Source organism: Nematolebias whitei, chromosome 19, assembly GCF_014905685.2.
Source record: "Nematolebias whitei isolate Nwh7 chromosome 19, NemWhi1, whole genome shotgun sequence".
NCBI classification, from domain to species: Eukaryota; Metazoa; Chordata; class Actinopteri; order Cyprinodontiformes; family Rivulidae; genus Nematolebias; species Nematolebias whitei.
Window position 1 is genome coordinate 8,648,368 of NC_056516.1, and position 18,495 is coordinate 8,666,862.

At 40.9% G+C, this 18,495-nt stretch overlaps 1 protein-coding gene across 1 annotated transcript in view; it reads right to left on the reverse strand.

Annotated features, from left to right (window-relative positions):
- trioa (trio Rho guanine nucleotide exchange factor a) overlaps positions 1 to 18,495 on the reverse strand; it is a 123,076-nt gene that overhangs the window by 20,302 nt on the left and 84,279 nt on the right. Inside the window, exons 33-48 of the mRNA XM_037693755.1 lie at positions 18,138 to 18,239; positions 13,822 to 13,964; positions 13,636 to 13,735; positions 13,309 to 13,552; positions 10,456 to 10,563; positions 10,189 to 10,382; positions 9,936 to 10,106; positions 4,379 to 4,474; positions 2,371 to 2,519; positions 2,215 to 2,281; positions 2,021 to 2,124; positions 1,863 to 1,932; positions 486 to 575; positions 320 to 412; positions 185 to 235; positions 7 to 84 (exon numbers count right to left, since the gene is read on the reverse strand). Of these exons, the coding sequence (XP_037549683.1) occupies positions 7 to 84; positions 185 to 235; positions 320 to 412; positions 486 to 575; positions 1,863 to 1,932; positions 2,021 to 2,124; positions 2,215 to 2,281; positions 2,371 to 2,519; positions 4,379 to 4,474; positions 9,936 to 10,106; positions 10,189 to 10,382; positions 10,456 to 10,563; positions 13,309 to 13,552; positions 13,636 to 13,735; positions 13,822 to 13,964; positions 18,138 to 18,239 (1,860 nt within the window). The remainder of the gene's footprint in view (positions 1 to 6; positions 85 to 184; positions 236 to 319; positions 413 to 485; positions 576 to 1,862; positions 1,933 to 2,020; positions 2,125 to 2,214; positions 2,282 to 2,370; positions 2,520 to 4,378; positions 4,475 to 9,935; positions 10,107 to 10,188; positions 10,383 to 10,455; positions 10,564 to 13,308; positions 13,553 to 13,635; positions 13,736 to 13,821; positions 13,965 to 18,137; positions 18,240 to 18,495) is intronic.

Here is an 18,495-nt window from a genome sequence, read left to right on the forward strand (position 1 = left end):
TCCTACATCAAATCCCTGAAGTCGGCCCACGTTCATCATGTCGTTACACCTTTTTGGCAAAATGCACATGACCTCCACCGCTTTCTGGAAGTCAGGAGTAAAAAAAAATTAATTAATTAATTAAAATAATCAGACATTTCTTTAAATAAAGCTTTTAAAAGGAGCTTTGAGTCTTTGATCTTACCTCTAAATCTGGAGGATCTATCCCGGCCTTTTTTGAATGTTTGAGAAAGTCCTAAATGACACAAATTGACAGTGAATTTTAAGAAGCGAGCAGCAGCTGGAGCTCTGGCACCCTCTGTCGTAGAGTTAGACTAACCTTGAGCAGCAGCTGGTATTTCATGATCCGTTGGACGGGCTTGATGAGCAGATCTGTGATCAGCAGTCTGTGTCCCAGTCGCTGCTTCAGATCCTACAAAATCAAAAGTTGAAAATCTGCCGTTCCTCCAACTGGAAGCTCTTTCTAACAAAACAAGATGACGCACCTCAAAGAAGGTGTCGATGTACTCCGACACGATGAGCTCAGACTTAGGCTTGTTTTGACAGTAGATTACGTACATGTGTAACCTCCGTTCCTGAACAAAGGAAAAAACAAAGCAGATAGTTTCAAAGTAGTTGTTGTGCAACAGCAAATTCAAACGGGTACCGCCTAAGACACATTATAGGCTGTGTGGGTTTTCTCCGGGTACTCTGGTTTCCTCCCACAGACCAAAAACATGTAAGCTAGGCTGAATGGCAGCGCTAAATCGTCCCTAGGTGTCTCATTTGTCTCTCTATGTGTCCCTGTGATAGACTGGAGACCTGTCCGGGGTGTCCCCTGCCTCTCGCACAGTGACTGCTGGATATGGGCACCGTGGATCCAGAAAAGATGAAGTGGGTGAAGATAATGGATGGATGGATTTTGTGTGAACTGTACAATCTCTGCCAAAGGTCAGAGAGTACTATTCCTGATGAGATGTTCGTTTTAAGATAATTTTTAAAACACATTTCCAAAAGCAGTAGAACCAAAGAAACAAATCAGAAGAATCAAAAATTGTGACAAAAACAAAGAAAGGTGTTTTAATGCTTCTGCATCGGCACATAGGCCTGTCGCAATAAACAATAAATCAATTAATCGCATGATAAATGAAAATTATCAACTTCATTTTCGTTTATCAGCTTTATCGTTTCTTCATGTCTCTCTCTTTCTGAAGACACTGGATGACAAAAAGCTCAACTCCGGTGTTCTTCACTGACCCCTCCCTTTCTCTTTAAAATCCATTTTAACGATCCAAAATCACGTTTTTGGATCGTTAAAAGCAGCTAAGCTGAGAAGCTAAGTTACAAGCTAAGCTAACAGGCCGGCCTCGGGAAAAAACCTCCGTCTTGTCAAAGCTCCAAAATTCATGGTTGAAACCCGTGCCTTCGTGTAAAAAGTTGTTTTTTCTCTGCAAAAAGAAGCTGAGAACTTGTTTACTGATTTTTTTTTTAATTAAAAGCTTTGTGTGATAAATGCTATGCTAAAGAGCTCAAATCACACCGAGCGTCCGCCATTTTGAGAACCCAAAAAAAAAAAAAGGAACGAGACACAGCCCATGTCACGTCAAGGTGCATCCCTGCCATTTTTCTTAGAGACACGCTTCTCGCTCCCTCACTATCCATTCTTCGGTTCCAACAGTCTTATACTGCCATCCAGTGGTTGAAAATAGGTACTACACACCAAACAAATCAACATTTCTTCTTAAATTTGACAATAATTACTAATTATTGTCAAATTTCAAATAATATTATCGTTTATCGCAATAATTGAGAAAAAAATTGTTATCATGACAGGCCTATTGGCACATTCAATAAAGCAGAAGTACGAAATTTGGTAGACAAACCTGTTTGAGAAAAAGTGGGCCCAGTCTGTCGGGGTCTTCTAAACATTTCTCCAACTCCCTGAGAAAGAAACTGAACAAGAGAAAAACAAAAACAAAAGTTATTCTGGCGGTGACTCGGGAGTTTTAAAAACTTTGCATTTGTCGTGTGTTTGATTTACTCTTTGTGAAAATCGTAGATCTGATGGATGTTTCCAAACACAATTTTATCTTTCCCCTTCATGTCATCAGGAACGCCCTCCTCCTTCATCCTGCTCATGTAGCCCTTCAGATGGAGACGCAGACAAAATCCCAGCAAAACGTATGAGGATCTTTAAAAGCAACACATTTGTTTTCTGACGCAGCAACAACTCACCTCCACCAGGAGGCTGAGGTCTCTGACGTACTCTCGCTCTGTGTCTACCAGCTCTAACAGGACATGACTAAAGGAAAAGATGCACAGATTAAGTTCAAACCAGAACGTGCAAGTGTGGTTCTGAGAGTAGTGTGCGTCTGATATGAGTGGACGCACTGTCTTCTTTTGAGGATGCTAGCCCGGCGTTCATCCACCTCTTCTATGGGTGAGGAGGAGGACAGGAGGGAGTTATCAGAGGGGTTGAAGGAGGGAGAGCTGCTGTCCCCCTGCTCCACAGACAGAGAGCTGGGTCGGTCCTCCAGAGCCTGCGTTTGGGACAAAATGAAGGAGAAAAAAAATTAAGAAGAACTTTAATAGAAAAAGACGTGACATAAACACAAATGTCACTTTTGTTCTCTTAATATGAACAATATTCAAACCTAAATGAAGCTGACGTTTCTTTAAAACAACGTTTTCGTAACAAAGGCCACTAATATTAACTGGCTTCTAATTTTAACCAAATAAATTCTTACAAAAGAGTTTATTGCAGGCTGTAATGGGTGCTGGTCAGTTTGGACTTCCACCAAGTCATACCCAAACTTAACACTTAGCGGTTGCCCTGTTTGTACACAGCAGTTACCGTTAGACACCAGCAGGATGAAAAAGTGTTGTCATGCTGCACCTTCAGTATATGCACGTATCACTGCAGAACACACTCAACCCTGCACAGCTTCAAAATGTGCTTGATTTTATCGTCAGCTTGTGTCTGTACTAGAGCCTGACCGATATATTGGAAGGGCTGATATTTTAGACCGATGTAGGCCATTGGGGAACTATCGGTATCAGTGATATCACATTATGCGCAGATATAAACACTTCTAGTTTTCACCCCTAAATGCTGGAACCAGCTGTAATTATATAATGTATCCAGCAGAGGGCGCACGAAGACAACTTTCAAGTCATGGACGTTCATTTGAAGTTTCACTTTCAGCACAAACGTGGCAGGGAGCAATACTGTGCAGCGTATTTTTCTGAACAGAGCCTGGTAAGTTTATTTTAACTGATCTGTAAAACAAATCAACAATAAGAATTCTCTTCAATCCTCCAACCCATTTTGTCATTAGCTACGTGCCTCTCAAGTTAGCAAGCTAACGTTAGTGTTCAGTTGCACCGCCTTCACAACATTAGCCTCGTTGTCAGTAGTTATAGCAACAGTCCTGACAGACTGAGCTTCCAGTTTGTGAGGACATCCAGTGTTAGTAACGTTATCTTTGTTGTCCTCAATGAAATGCATCGTTTGTCTGAAATCTACTTCTCTACAAAGAAAATAAACTCTGCTGCGTTCAGCACTAATTAAGACGTTCACCATATGTGACTGACTTTTTAAACAAGAACAGAAAGGGCGTTTCTTTGTTTAATTGATATTTATGTAACACACTCGATAACTTTATGGTGAAAGTGGACGATAGAAAATGTGAACGCACATTAGGAGGACAGTTTTTATGACCAGTGCACCACTTGTAGACCTACTGTGTGACTAATTAAAGGTGGATCTGATTAGCTTAGCTTCATGGTTGCTAACAGCTGTGCTAAATAAACAAGCCCCGCTCCACTCGCTGTTCTCTAATAGATTCTTGGGGGAGGTCAAAGCTCAGAACTCTGCCAGCAATTGCATCAGTTATCGGCGTTCGTCCTCTCAATATCGGTATCGGCGATAGCAAAAAATGTCCATATCAGTCGGGCGCTAGTCTATACAGGTAAAAACTAAAACTAAACATAGTAATATTTCTGGGACACAATGACAAGCCAGACTTTGTCAGAAGTGTACTCCAGTTCGTTAAATCATCAACAATGGGCCGGGTCGAACCGCTCAGTCATGACCGAAATAAAACCTTGTTTAATAGATTTATGTTGTCTTAAGACAATTCAGGGAACACTGAAGGCTACATCTCTGAATGTCCATGCCTGACCACAATATTAATGATAAAACTCATTAAAATGTCCCCCAGTTGGTTACATTGTCTACACTGGAGTGGCTGCCGAGACCAGTATGAAGTGGGTGGAGAAGAGAACAGAAATCTGAGTTTATTTAGGGTCCAGAAATATTTGGGACATTGTGATTGAAGCTGCAAATGTACAAGTTGGTGGTAAGATAGTACGGTTCTGCTCAGTGTTTGTAGCCTACCATCTTGCTTTTGACCAACTCCTCGATGGCGCTCACCAACTCAGCGGCGCTAGGCGTCTCTGAACTGGACGGACGGACAGACAGACGAGAAGATGTCTGAGCAAAAACGGAGAGAAGGAGGAAAAACAGAAGTCAGAATTACAGCTTAATTACATCATTTTCTGCTAACAGAAAAAAAATGGTGGTACCCAAGTAAATTTAATTTGTACAATTTGTAAAAGTCCATCAAAGGACAGCAGATGAAAAGCTTGATGTAGGAAGGTTAAAGGTCAAGCTGTGGTTTCGACTCCAATTTGAAAATCTCGATGATCTGAATTCATCGTTAGTTCTGCAGAGTGAAAGTTACGGGTGCGAGCTATGACTTGGGAGAAATGTTTACAGATGCAAAGTATGTTTACACTGGTGAAACCCCAGGACTCCAGGGTCTACACACACATATATATAGATAGAAAAATAAAGAAATAAAAAGGAAACTTATATGAAACTTAGGAAACTATAGATGAAAAGTAAAAAAAAAAAAAAAAAACATGAGGTGGGAGGAAATAGAAATATAGAAGAAAATAAAGTTTTAAATAGTGATGGGAAGAAAGGTAGAAAAGAGATTTGTGAATGGAAGAAGTTTCTGCTGATTCCCAGGATGGTGACAAAGAAAGAATGCCTTGAGGAAGAATGAAAGAGGTACATGTGTGGATATATAGTTCAGGAGACTCTCACCCTTGCTGTGCTGTGCGCCCTTCTGACCTCGCCAGCTTTTACAGATGCCAATTACTTGCATGGGTAATGAGGTTTAACGCACAGAGGGGAAAAAGGGAATGAAGGGACGAGCGAGAAGGAGTGGTGAGGGAGGGTCAGGGGGGATGATGGGAACACTGGGATTTGGATTTTCAAACCGATGTGGGTCAGGTTCAGAGGGAATCTGCCTGCTCAGCTGACAGGAAGCCAAACCTTTCCTTTCATTAAGGTTTTAATAAATAACCCTTCCTCACTTAGCAACCTATCATCCCAAGCTACGACGTAAACATGCACAAGTAGGATGCATTCGTGTGTAAGAATCGAGCAGGCTCAAGCATTATGAAGCACAAATAAGGCATAGGACCCTCGGGGTCTGCGCTCACGATGCCCTCCGTTCACTAAAGTCTGCACTAAAGAAACTCTGGAATGCTTAAGAGTTCATTCAAATACAAAAGTTAATACAAATGTGTTAGAAAAAGAGTCAAATTATGTTCAACAAAACCACTGCAAGCTTTGTGTCATTTTAAACTAAAAGAAAAGGGGAGGGGGGACTAAACTGAAGACTGGACTGAGGGAGGAGACAGAGGGGGAGAGCAAGGCTTTCAGATGGACAGATATGGAAACTGAGACAAAGCAAAGACAGGACATAAATCAAGGTAATGCTACAGAATGGCCAACAGCAAACAATACAACCAGGAAACAAAAGAGAAACAGAAATTAGTGTCAGAAGAAAATCTACTTTAGTTGAGGCTGCGCGAAGACTATTCACCGTTTTCTGCTCTACGAGACGGAGAATATGAGGTAAAAGGTCAAGATAAAGGTCATGCAAAAAACCTGAAGAGTCACAGATTATCTTTACGAGAAAAAAAGACCGCCACGAGCACATGTGTAATTCAGACACGAAACAGTAAATAAACCAGAGTAAAAGCTGAGTAAGTAAAGTAAAACCTTCAACCTACTGCTGATTTTCAGTAACCGAGTGAATGTTCAAGTCCACGGGACAACAGAACGCTTGGAGAGGGAATTGCAGAAGTATTCACCACCTTCCAACATTTTTTACTCAGGTCCTCTGGACAGTTTCTTTTTTTGTTTGTGCTGAAACGTTTCACCTTCCATCCAGAAGGCTTCATCAGTCAAGGAAACACAACACAAAACTGATTCTTCCCCAAACAGCTTACTCCAAAGTGGAACAAACCAGTTTTGTTGGTACTAAGATGGTCTCTATTCACCACCTTCATGTTCACAGTTTGTTGCAAATGAAACCTGGATTTTCAATTTGGTTAAATGAAAAGGACCTACACAAAATACTCTATTAATGAAAGTAAGAGGGAAAATTGGCTTTAAATAATAGTAATGAATAGAAAACTGAGAAGCTATGTGCATATATATTCACCCCCTTTGCTATGACGTTCAATAGGACTCACCTGTAGGTATCAAATGAAAAATACACCTGGTCCCATTTAAGTTTCTTTAGAAATTGAAGCAGCCATTAGTCAATTTACAAATCAGGTTTTAAAATGGTGTTTTCTGTTTAAGAAATTAATAACAATAGAATAATTGAAAAAGATGTATATTTAACAACCCATAAAAGAACACGTGTGCCTAAAAATACAAGCTGCAGTATGCCAGTGTCCCCTATTGCTGAGGGACTTGAGTAGTGAAAGTTTGTCGTTTTCCAGATGAGTGTTCTTCTGGATGGGAATTGAACAGAGAATGCAAGTAAACCTAAATGTTTTTGTGCCAGATATTAAAGTAGGCAGGAGTTATACTGTGGAGAAAAATGATGGTGTTTTTTTTCTTGTCCAAGGTGGCACAGAGTGACAGATCCTGGTGAGTGGAGGGATTTTATCCACTACCAGCTGCAATGGTGGAGCCAGGGGGTGGCCAATGGGGGTCATGGCCACCATAGATTAATCTAAGGCCACCCCATTCATTTGAAGAAGCTATACTCTTAAGCAGATACAAACTAGAAAGCATAGTTTCCTGAAACAGAAGTCAGTATTTCACTTGTTTTTCTGTGGACGGACAGATGAAAGATATTTCCAATTCCCCTTTTTGCTCGAGTCAGCAAGTCCCTTAGTGTCTGCTCTTTGAGATCCCAGATCTCCCTGTAAGCACCTACATACATGACATACCTATCGAAAGTCTTTGATTGCTCTTTAATTGAAAGTCCCTTCATGACTTCCATACAACGTTTAATAAAATCAGCTCCTTATCCTCAGGACACGTGGCTCACCTCTGGTCAGACTTCTGCCACCTCCCTCGACCCACCAGCAGACCTGGTCTTACTAAAATCTGCAATTCAGCCGAAGGACTTTCAGTTCAGGTGTTTAATTCTCCTCCATGCACGGTTTCAGGTCCAAGTCTGGTGTTCCGAGGTCAGATGTTAGGGTCAGTCTCGAAGGACCAAAATGTTGCGGAGAAAAATATTCTCGATGCATCTTACTTACTCAAAAGGAGCCACACTCGACAGGAGAAGATTTTTAACCGGTATTTACTTGCAAGGTCTGACTTTCAGGACAGACTACACATATATATACAGGAAGTACACGCATGAAGACCAGTCATAAGAATCTGCCATGGGCAGTGTGTGCAGCTTGTTTTTATACTCTTCTCAGTTCAGCCGAGCTCACAGACTCAGAGGCGACCTTGGAGCGACAGCTGCATGTTGTAGCCTCACTCAGCTCCTCATCCAGCTCTCTACTAACCTAAACATATGGTTCATGGGCAGAGTTAACATTCTCAGCCACAATTAAAACCCATCCATAACCTTTGACCACAAATTCCCTAACACTGTGACAGGATACAATCACTTAAAATAACTAAATTGTTGTCTACAGTGAGCTGGTTGTAGCAGCTGCTGCAGCTCAAGTTTCCTACTTGGTAATGTATTTAGTACGTAGAGGCACGGCTGATAGATTTTTTTAAAAAGGGGTCATTATCAGTCAAATAAAATCTCTCATCCTTACAATCATTCTATATATCTCTAACCTGCTCTGATGGCTCCAAGAATCAACAGCTCTAAGTAGTAAGAGCTACCACCAAGAAAAGTGCCAGCATGAAGACCAAGGAACTCTCCACAGTGGTCAGAAAGGCCATAAAGTAACCCCTATGGAGTCGAGTGGCTCTTTTACATAAACAAAAGTATCTGTTTGTACGAGAGCTGAGCTTCATGGCAGAGTGGAAGGAAAAATACATTACTTAGATATTTTTGAGGGAGAGACAACACCATGTTTGGTTAATCCAAAAAAGGTTAAAGACAAAAATGTCTGGTTCAAACTTGACACCTCATTATGATGAGAACACCATTCCTACAATGAAGCACGGTGGTGGCAGCTTCATGCTGAGGGGATGTTTTTCATCAGTAGAAACTGGGAAACTGGTCAAAGTTAAAGAAACGAGAGAAATATAATATAGACAAATTCAAATTGTAAAAGTATTAACGATATAAAAATCAATAGATACAAACGCCCCTCAGTTTATTTTTAATTTCCCGTAGTAAGACAAAGAATGAGGAAAAATGCCCAAGCGGTGAATACTTTTGCAACCCACCTAGACATCAACACAAACATTTTGGCACAGCTTTTCCAATTTATGTACCATGTAGCAGAGTTCATCCAATTAAAAAGAATATATTCTTTATTAGGTTGATGTAAAAATCATGGAGTTTTCTCAAGGACATGTTTGTATGAAAAGAAAAATGTCTCCGCTGCAAACCTTTAATCAAACCAGCAAAACAAAAAAAAAGAAATCACATTGCATCCCTGGACTTATTTTGGGTGAAAATTAAACGAACAGACTGGTGCAAAAGTCCTTCCCATATGTGTGGAAAATGACAAGTAGGCCACTTAAAGCATCGAGTTTCAACTTCATGTTCTAAACTGCTTAAAATATAGTACTTTCATTGGCGACAGGTCTTATTTTACTCCTTTTCAATTCAGTTTATTTAAATAGCACCAAGTCACAAGAGAAGTCATGACAGGGCACTGAACAGAAAAATTCATATATAAAAATAATAAGTTGTTATTATTTATGTGAGGAGCAGACTGCTTTGAGTTTAACTCCATCACAGAACTCTCATCTTCAGTGGAAAGAAAAAACTCCCTCATGAGGAAGAAACCTTCAGCAGAACCAGGCTCAGGACAAGCGTCCGTCTGCTTCATAACTACAAAGCTGTAATTTGATTAAACATCCTTTAATGTTCAGTGAACGTGCTAAACTACTGAGGTCAAGAAGGCTGGACAGTTTTATTGTTTTGGTGGGTCTGTCGCACCATCACACTGTGCTTCAAGAAGTTGCTTTAACAAATGATAGAACCGTTAACAGTAACAGATAATTGTGTAATTTAATTTAAACTAGTTTTAGAGAAAACTAAGTTGGTTGCTATTTCTGGTGCTGAAATGATAGGAAGCAGTTTAAACAAGTGATATGAGCTACCGTACAGTAGGAAAACTGCCCAAACTTTCCTGTCCTGTTACTTATTTGAACTCAAACATTAGGCTGTGTAGATATTGATAACTAGACCACTCAGGTTGATGTCAACTCTGGTAAAAGTTACAAGGAGTCGCTGCAGAGTGGTCACAGAGCCACATGTGGCTCCAGAGCCGTAGGCTGTGAACCCCAGCACATACAGCTGGTCCCAGCCACACCTGAGCAGCACCGCCCCGTATCAGCGAATGCTTCATTATGTTTGACGAATTTATCTCTAAATGAAACTGTTGAGCACGACTGACGGTTTACGCCTTGGTCCCAGATCAGACTTCCTCCTCGCCTGTTCATCGTTGTTGTCGAACACTTTTCTCCGTGCCATCCTAACGGCCCTCACCTTGTCGTCCTGTGAGTCCGGCTGCAGCAGGCTGTGCTGCTGGATGGCCATGGGTGGAGGCAGCGGTACGGAGTCAGCACCCTCCTCGCCCTCTTCCTCTCCGCAGCTCTGCATGCCTGAGGAACTGGACTTGGACAACGTACCACTGGACAGGCCCTCGTTACGAACCCTCTGCAACGCACCAGGGTGACGACAGATGAACCGGGGATCATTTCGTTTGAACCACGTGTAAAGATAAAAAGCGCTCGCCCACCTCCTCCAGAGTTTCGTCTTGAGGAGTTGCGGCGCTGTCGTCAGAGTCTTTCTGGAAGCCCATCGTCATCTCCCCGCTCTTCCTCACCTCACGGCTCTTCTTATGCTTCTGGGCGAGCTTCTTTACGTGGCCGTCTGCCTTGCCGCTGCTCAGCCGGCGCACCGGGCTGGTGAGCCACTTACGAAGCGTGTTACCTAGAAAGCACAGTAAAAATCAATCGGTCTCCTTCTAGACTTCTTAGTGGTTTAAGGGCTCACATGACCCTACCTGGTCGTTTCGGCCCCGGTGAGCTGTGAGAGCCGATACCATGGCCCGGCTGGAGCGTAGCAGAAGAACCTGGCATAATGGAGTCATTGCTGCACACTGACAAAGTGTCTGTGAAGGACCAGAGTAACGACTTAACGCTTTGTGATGGAGATTTAACAAAAGCATCAAAGTTAACCAGGGCTGCAGTGATTCATGGACAAAATCAACACCAGTCATAGAGAACCACGAGTTGTTGTAGCTGCAGTGCACTACAGGAACACCTGGGGGCAGTAATGTGTCTGTCGACTGCTGCCAGCCCTGCTGACAAAACAGAACATGGAGTACAGAGCTGCAGCCAGACCGATGGAGGAGGAAGATGGAAAACAAACGGAGACAGAAACGTTCAAATGTGTGGAAGCATTCCACCGAAACAAGTTCAGCACAGACTGCAGCGCGTTCTCTGCACCGCAGGAGAATCTGAAGCAACTCTGGAGCTGCGACACCAACTCCAGGTACGCTTGAGCAAGAAAAGCTAATGCTGATTGGAGAAACATGCAAATAAGATCACATAAACAATCAGTAAACTTCAAAGTGTGAATGTTTATCAAGTATTCACACTACTGTCATCCATTTTTCTTCCGTACGTTTTTCAGAGCGATTCTCATCCCGCAATTTTCAAACTATTTCAACAAATCATGAATCAAAATGTTCAGCTCATTCAGGACAATCCTCCTGTGACTTTTGGTATTGGTGCAACTTTAGCTTTTTTAAATATTTAGCCTTTTCTGCCATTTTTTCTCACAGAAAACAAATTGAGCTAATTTTCCATCCTTCTAATCTTTAGATGTGTTTACAACCTTTTACTGCTCCTTTCACATTTTGTTCTGCTTCAGCTTCTTTCAGCAAATCTAAACATTGTTTTCAGTTACTCTCAGCTAATTTCAGCTTTTTGTGCTCCTTTCAAATTCTTTCTGCTAATTACAACATTTTTGTGTTTCTTCTAACTTTGTTCTACTATTTTCAGCTTGTTATGCTCCTTTCAGCTTATTTCTACAAGTTTCCGCTTTTTCTACTTTTCAGCTACTCTTTAGTTGTTTTTATGCTAATTTAAGCTTTTTCAGCTAATTCCAAATATTTTGCATTCGTTTAAACTTTTTCAGACTAATTCAGCAAAAATGTGCTCTCTCCACTTCCTTCTTGTAATTTCCTTCTGCTTTTTTTAGCTACCTTTTGCCAATTTCAGCTTTGTTCAGATAGTTTCTACTTTTTGTGCTCATTTGTTCAGCTTCATTCATCCTAATTGGGCAAACATGTTCTTTCTGCTTTCAATTTCTTACTGAAGCTTGTTCTAGCTTTTCAGATACATTTTTACATTTTGTTTAGCTAATTTAAGCTCTTTTCAGAAAAATGCAAGTTTTTCAATGTAATTTCTGATACTTTCAACCTAATTAAATTATTTCTGTTAATTTCAGCTGGTTATGCTTTTAGCTTTTGTCTGCTAGCTTTTGCTTTTTTGCTATTTCAGCTACTATTTAGCTTTTTTAATGCTAATTTCAGCTTTTTCAGCCAATTCCACATATTTTAGCTCATTTCAGCTCTTTCCACCTCCTTCTGGTAATTCAAGCTTCTTTCCGTCTGTTCAGCTACTATTAAGCTATTTTTTGCTAATTTAAACTTCTTTAGTAACTTTTTAATTTTTGTGCACATTTCTGCTTATTTAAACCTAATTCAGCAAATATGTGTTATTTCTGCTTTATTCTGCTAATTTTGGATTGTTCTTGTACTTCAGCTACATTTCAGCTGTTTTTCAGCAAGTTCTTCTGCAGTAAGCATTCACACTGCCTTGTCGCAGGAAATACAATTCCTCTAGTTACAGTTATGTTAGCTAATGTTGGGAGTAAACAAGAGTAGCTGAATCGTTTTATTACTACACACGCAAGAAAAAGAACAGAGCGCTAATCAGAGTTGCAAACCTCCATTTAATTTCTTTATCTGAAAGATATTTAGTCCATTACATATTTAATTTGAAGTACAGTAGTCCCTCATTTATCACTGTGGATCTGTACCCCGAAGCCCCACAATAAGTGAAAAACCACGAAGTAGGAATAGTAGTACAAGTAGTAGTTTATTTTAGGATGTGTGTGTGTATATATATATATATATATATATATATATATATATAGGTGTTTTAAACCCTTCCCACACTCTTGCAATATGCTAAACAATGTTTCTAAACTCTAAACGCTCTAAAAGAGCACAGAATATCATGAACTCTGCTCTCTGCCTCACCACCTACACCTAGTGGGCGTGGCTCTTGGCCACGCCCACTTCTCTACTCTGCAAGGAAATCAGCTGATCAGCTGCAATAGGTGCTAAATAATTTAAAATAATTCATTTTAAATAAAAATTTCATGCTGATCGTGCAGCTCATCCATCAATCAGCCAATTGTGTGTCATGTCCATTCATATTGTTGATCGATTCTGAAGAAAGATTTAAATTGTTGAACTTCCTCCATCCGTGGGTGACACACTTTTTTATTTAAAACAACAAAAACTACCAGCACATTAACTCTTAGTGTTTCTTGAGTTACATTTTGTGTGATGGTTACATGAAAAGATAAATATATATTTTCAAATCTGCTCAATTTCACTTAATTAGCAGTGAAATGCTATAAAACGTTATTGCAGAGACACCAGTGGGCAGACAGGAGCAGGTGAGGCACCCATAGGAAGCACAGATGAGCTGAAATAATCGTTGACTAACCAACTAATAAAAATAAATAAAATTAAATAACCAAGTCAACTACCTTAATAGTCATTAGCCCGAACGTTAGCATGTTCATATTTCTTAGGAGAGAATAAAGTGTTAATCACCTTTGTGATTGAAGATGCCCTCCATCTCCATGGAAGACCTGGAGTGGGCGATGCAGAGCATGGAACAGAGAACCAAGCCCTCCTGGGCTGGCGAGCGGTCCGTCGTCCTGACCAGGCACCAGTCGGGCTTGTCATGACACCGCTCCAGAACCTCCACCGTCTGGCCGCGCCTCACTGTCAGCTCATTGCTATTGCTGGCCATGAAGTCATGAATCACTACAGTCAGCTCGCAGCCGCCGGAGAGCTGCGGAGGAAACGACATGTTCCCACGTGATGCACAACACTCCCGCAGACGTTCTACTGCAACTTCTGTAAACGTGTTCTCACTTTGTCGCTGTCCAGTGTGTTCTGAGAGGTGCGAGACGCCAGAGAGATGGTGTCCGGTTGGCTGCTGCCTTCACCCTGACTGTCCAGGTCCTCTCCATCCCTAAGAAGAGCACACATCATCTGTTCATGCTCCGAACAAACGTTTGGTTTTCCCAACACACTCCTGGTACGAGCGAGCGGTCTTACCTTCGACCCTTGTGGTGCTTGGCTGTAGTTGCTTTGGGAATGTGAATGGGCTCTTTGAGCGCCCCTCTCAGGTGAATGGTGCGCTCCTGGATCACCTCCCTGACGTGCTTTATCCAGTCCTGTTTGTTCTCTATATTGGACGCCTGTAAAAAAAAAAAAAAGAGCGAGACAAGAACAATTCAACAGGAGACAAAATGGGAGGCAGAAAACAAAATTAAATAATAAAAAAAAGATCTTTTGTAAATCATGCTTCATTCTGTTTCACACAAGTCTGAAACGCCCCCTTTAATGAACTTCTGAGGATCAGCCGCGTTCTGCTGCGAGGCTGATGTGCTCGTTGTGTGTCACAGGACTGTCTTGTATACCTACACACAGTTTAACGTGGGGTCTGCCCTCTAAGCATTCTAGATACAAAGACATCAGTAATGTGTCTTACTGACGAGCTTTCTGACAATCCTACATCAGACAGACTCTACGATGGGATGTTTCTTTTGTGATAAATAGTTTAAACATCAACATGCCGAGTCTTCCCGCTATGTTTTTGCCACAACACTGGGAAGTCCTTGTAGCTGGCACGTCATTATTTCTGCACCAACTTTAAATTTCTGTCCAAGCTCACAACAGTTGTCAGACACCACACCAGAAAAGTGATATGTTGAGAATGAGCTGCAAGAGAGAGAGAAAAATACTTTGTTGCAGCCCACGGAGAAATAAAATGTTCTTGGTTCTTACAGAATTGGTGGTAGCCTTTACAGGTTATACATCAAAATGGAAGAACTTTGTCAGCTTTCGTTAGAGCCCGACTAAATTATCGGCAGTGCTGATATTTTAGGCCAATATAAATGTTTGGGGTCCTATTGGTATCAGCGATAATGGTCCCATTATTGGCTGATATAAACACTTCTAATTTTCAACCAGCTGTAATTGTACAATGTATCCAGCAGGGGGCACATGAAGACTACTTTCAAGTCATGGACTTAAGTTTCACTTTTGGCGTTCAGCACAGATGAAGCAGAGAGCAATACTGTGTTGAGTATTTTACTGAGACAACTTTGTTGTGATTTGGCGCTACATAAATAAACTGAACTGAACTGAATTGAGTGTTTTTCTGAACAAAGCATGGTAAGTTTATTTTAACTGATCTTTATGAAATAAATCAACAATAATAAATTCTCTTCAATCCTCCAATCTGCTTGTCATTCGGTACATGCCTCTCAAGTTAGCAAGTTAACGTTAGTGTGGCTATCGTGTCCTCACAACGTGACTGTGAAGCTAGACACCCACGAACAAAATAAAAAGTTCTCAGACAAGGCTCGCTTTCTTGATTTTACTGAAGATCTTTTGTTTAAGAATTTGTAAAAAGACAAAAGTCTCCCCGGGCACAAACGTGTAGACCACATTTAACGTGTACTATATTTTTCGCTGTATAAGTCGTTTTTTTTTTTTCATAATCTGCATGTCCTGCGACTTATACACCCAAGTGACTTATTTATGGATTCATGCATGTTAGGCTGACTGGTAACACTAAATTGTCTCTAGGTGTGAGTGAGAGAGTGAATGTTTGTTTGTCTCGTTTGTCTCTATGTGTCCTTGTGATGGACTGGAGACCTGTCCAGGGTGTCCCCCGCCCCTCGCACAGTGATTGCTGCATATGGGCACCGGTGACCCCCGTGACCCAAAATGGAAGAAGTGGGTAAAATATAGTGGATGGATGTTTCTAAAATCTAAACACTCTAAAAGAGCACAAATTGTCATGATGTCAGCTCTCTGCCTCCTCTGCTCTTTGCCACCTGCAAGCGCTCTTGGCCATGCCCACTTCTTCACTTTGCATGGAGAACAGCCGATCAGCAGCAGCAGAAAGTTTATCCTGCAGTATGGGTTGGACAAATGCGCAGCAGATGCTAAATATTTTAAAATAATTTATTTTAAATAAAAATTTCATGCCGATCGTGCGACTCATCCGTCAATCAGCCAATTGTGTGTCATGTCCATCTTATTTTGAAAAACCGCAATAGAGCGAGTCTGCGATAAACGAACCACGAAGTAGCGAGGGACTACTGTACAAGTTTTTGTAAAAAAAAATTGGGGGGGGGGATATTTGGCGGTTGTATTGACACCTTTCAAAATTTCTTCAGAAATCTTAAACTTTGTGAAAATAGTTAAACCTTGAAGCTAAATTAACCTGCATTTACAGACATTTAAATAGAACTGTTCCCCGTCTCATGTCTGGTAGAGGCGCTGCACATTTTCCTCTGCGTTTAGAGGTTTCTGTTTGGAGATCACAGCCTCCGAGTTCTCCAGCAACAACTCGGAGTTTGAGTGTGAAATCGTTGTAGAGACAAACTAATCAAGGAGCAGCGATAAGAAGCCCACACACTGGGAGGTTCAGACTTGTGTGAAACGGTTTGAGGGCTGTGTTGTGGAACAGTTTGTACTCACCGTTGCTCCATGTTTGGATCCCTGACTTAGCTTTGAATTTAAGATATAAAATAGAGAATTTCACTGGTTTGGCCTTAGGATGAGCGAGACATTTTTATACTCGGACAGAAAAAATGAACGGTTAGACGTGATAACAACACTGATAATTTGCCTTGACAGAGTAACGATGGCCAATTAAACGTGTAGCAGGTTGTAATGGAGAGTGTGTTTATGTGTGTGCGTACATGTGGAGTTAGTAATGAGACACAATTACAATGCACGTAATGCATGAGTGCTTCTCAGTGGTTAGTTTAGTAGTCAACATGTATAAAAGGGAGCTGCAACACTCGGTGTTGATGTGTTCGGATCTTGGCTTCATGCTGTTCCAACGGTTGACAAACCTTGAATCCATCTGTGAGTTCAACAGAAAACACACATCTCGTTCTGATTTGTTCGAATCGCTCGAAACTCGTTTCTCTGGTAGAGAAAGGCTAAAGTGGCACGGGGCCAGGATGGAGGGGGTCTGTGGGCGTTCATGAACTCACAGAGCGTCACCAGCGTTGGTGCAAGCATTTCAGCCCACATAGAGTTCGATATACAAACATCCACAGAAAACACAGCCCCAGATATACAGATGTGTCCGTGTTTAACAGATGGAACAAAGCACAATCTGACCGGAGGACACAGGCCGACAGAGGACAGGGGACAAGAGGACAGAAGGGTGCCTGGAGAAAGCTTTGCAGCTCATGAATTCAAATGAGACACAAGAGATTAAGAGGAAGATGAAGGAAGGAAAGTTAAGAGTAAGAGGAGAAAAACATCTGGATTAGACTGATACAGATGTTCTCAGATACATTTATCAACTACAGGCACTTTGTCCCTGTTTGGAGTTTGATCAGAGTTAAGCACAACAAAAAATATGTTTGTTTTATGAAATGATCCAAAACACAAGCCATAACATTATGACCACTGACAGGCGGACCTCGCTCTCAGCCTGTTTGAACACGTGGCGTGAGCTGGACAAAATTAAAGCAATAGTTCAGATTTTTGATGTTACGAACAACTGATATCTTGCCTGTCGTAGATAGCTCTTTGAAAGAACCTCAGTTATGGAAAAAAACAGTTTAGATAATGGCTAGTCTGAGCGGGGCCAAGACCAAGGTGAGCTGATGAGGTTTTAAATAACTTTAATGTAAAATATTTCATAACGTTTCATACAAACACTGTTTTACTCTGTTGTCTGTTTTGTATTACAAAGTTATTCTGGAAGAAATATAATGAAGTTCCTGCAGTGCTGAAGTGCTACAGCTAGCTGCTGCAGCTGTTTGCACAAACATAATAACCATTAAATTCTTTGTAAATAAATATGCAATGCAAAACATATGGTGAACCAAAGAATTTGCATGAAGTGCTGTGACTTTTTTTGCATGGAGCTGTTTTAGGACAGCAGATATCTACTTCGTTTTGGTCCCACTCAAACCAGCCTGTAAAACCAGGGGAGATTAAAATCGATTTAAAACGAGGGAGTTCAATAAGCGATCTACAAGTACGATATTAATTCTTCAAAACCTTTCTCCAAAATATCCCAGACATCCTGTAAGTCCACTGAGACCCCATCTCATGATGTCCAGGACGTTGTGGATCAGCCACAGATGTTTAGTGCAAATACCACAACAGGTTTGAAAAGAGACCGTTGATCAGAGTTCGGTGGTCATAAAGTTATGGCAGAGCCTTTTCTCTTTTTTTGTCTAAAAAGAAAACAGTGAAACATCTAAACTATAAATATTAAATGTTTCATCTTCACAATTTCAGTGCACTTCCTTAAAGAAACAAAACAATTAGTCCAACCCTGAAGAAAGCTAAAAAAAGAAAGAACAATTATTGTTTTTAGTTTTTACCTTGAGCACAATCTTGTTGTCGTTGGTTGGTGTGCGTCCCACCCATAAAGCAAACTTACATGGGTCTCCTTCAACATGTTCCGTTACTCCCAACTCCGAAGTCTGAGGAGGAAGAACAAGAAGGACAGCTGAGCTGACGAGGAAACATTTTATGACTAAGACAGAAGACTGATCAAAACCAGTCAGGCACTGCGGTTTCTTTTACTAATCACTCAATCTGCAGTTTATAATACTATACTATACATGTATACAATACTATACATGTATACAATACTATACATGTATAGTACTGTATACATGTATTGTATACAATACATGTATAGTATTGTGTATTGTATACATGTATAGTATTGTGTAT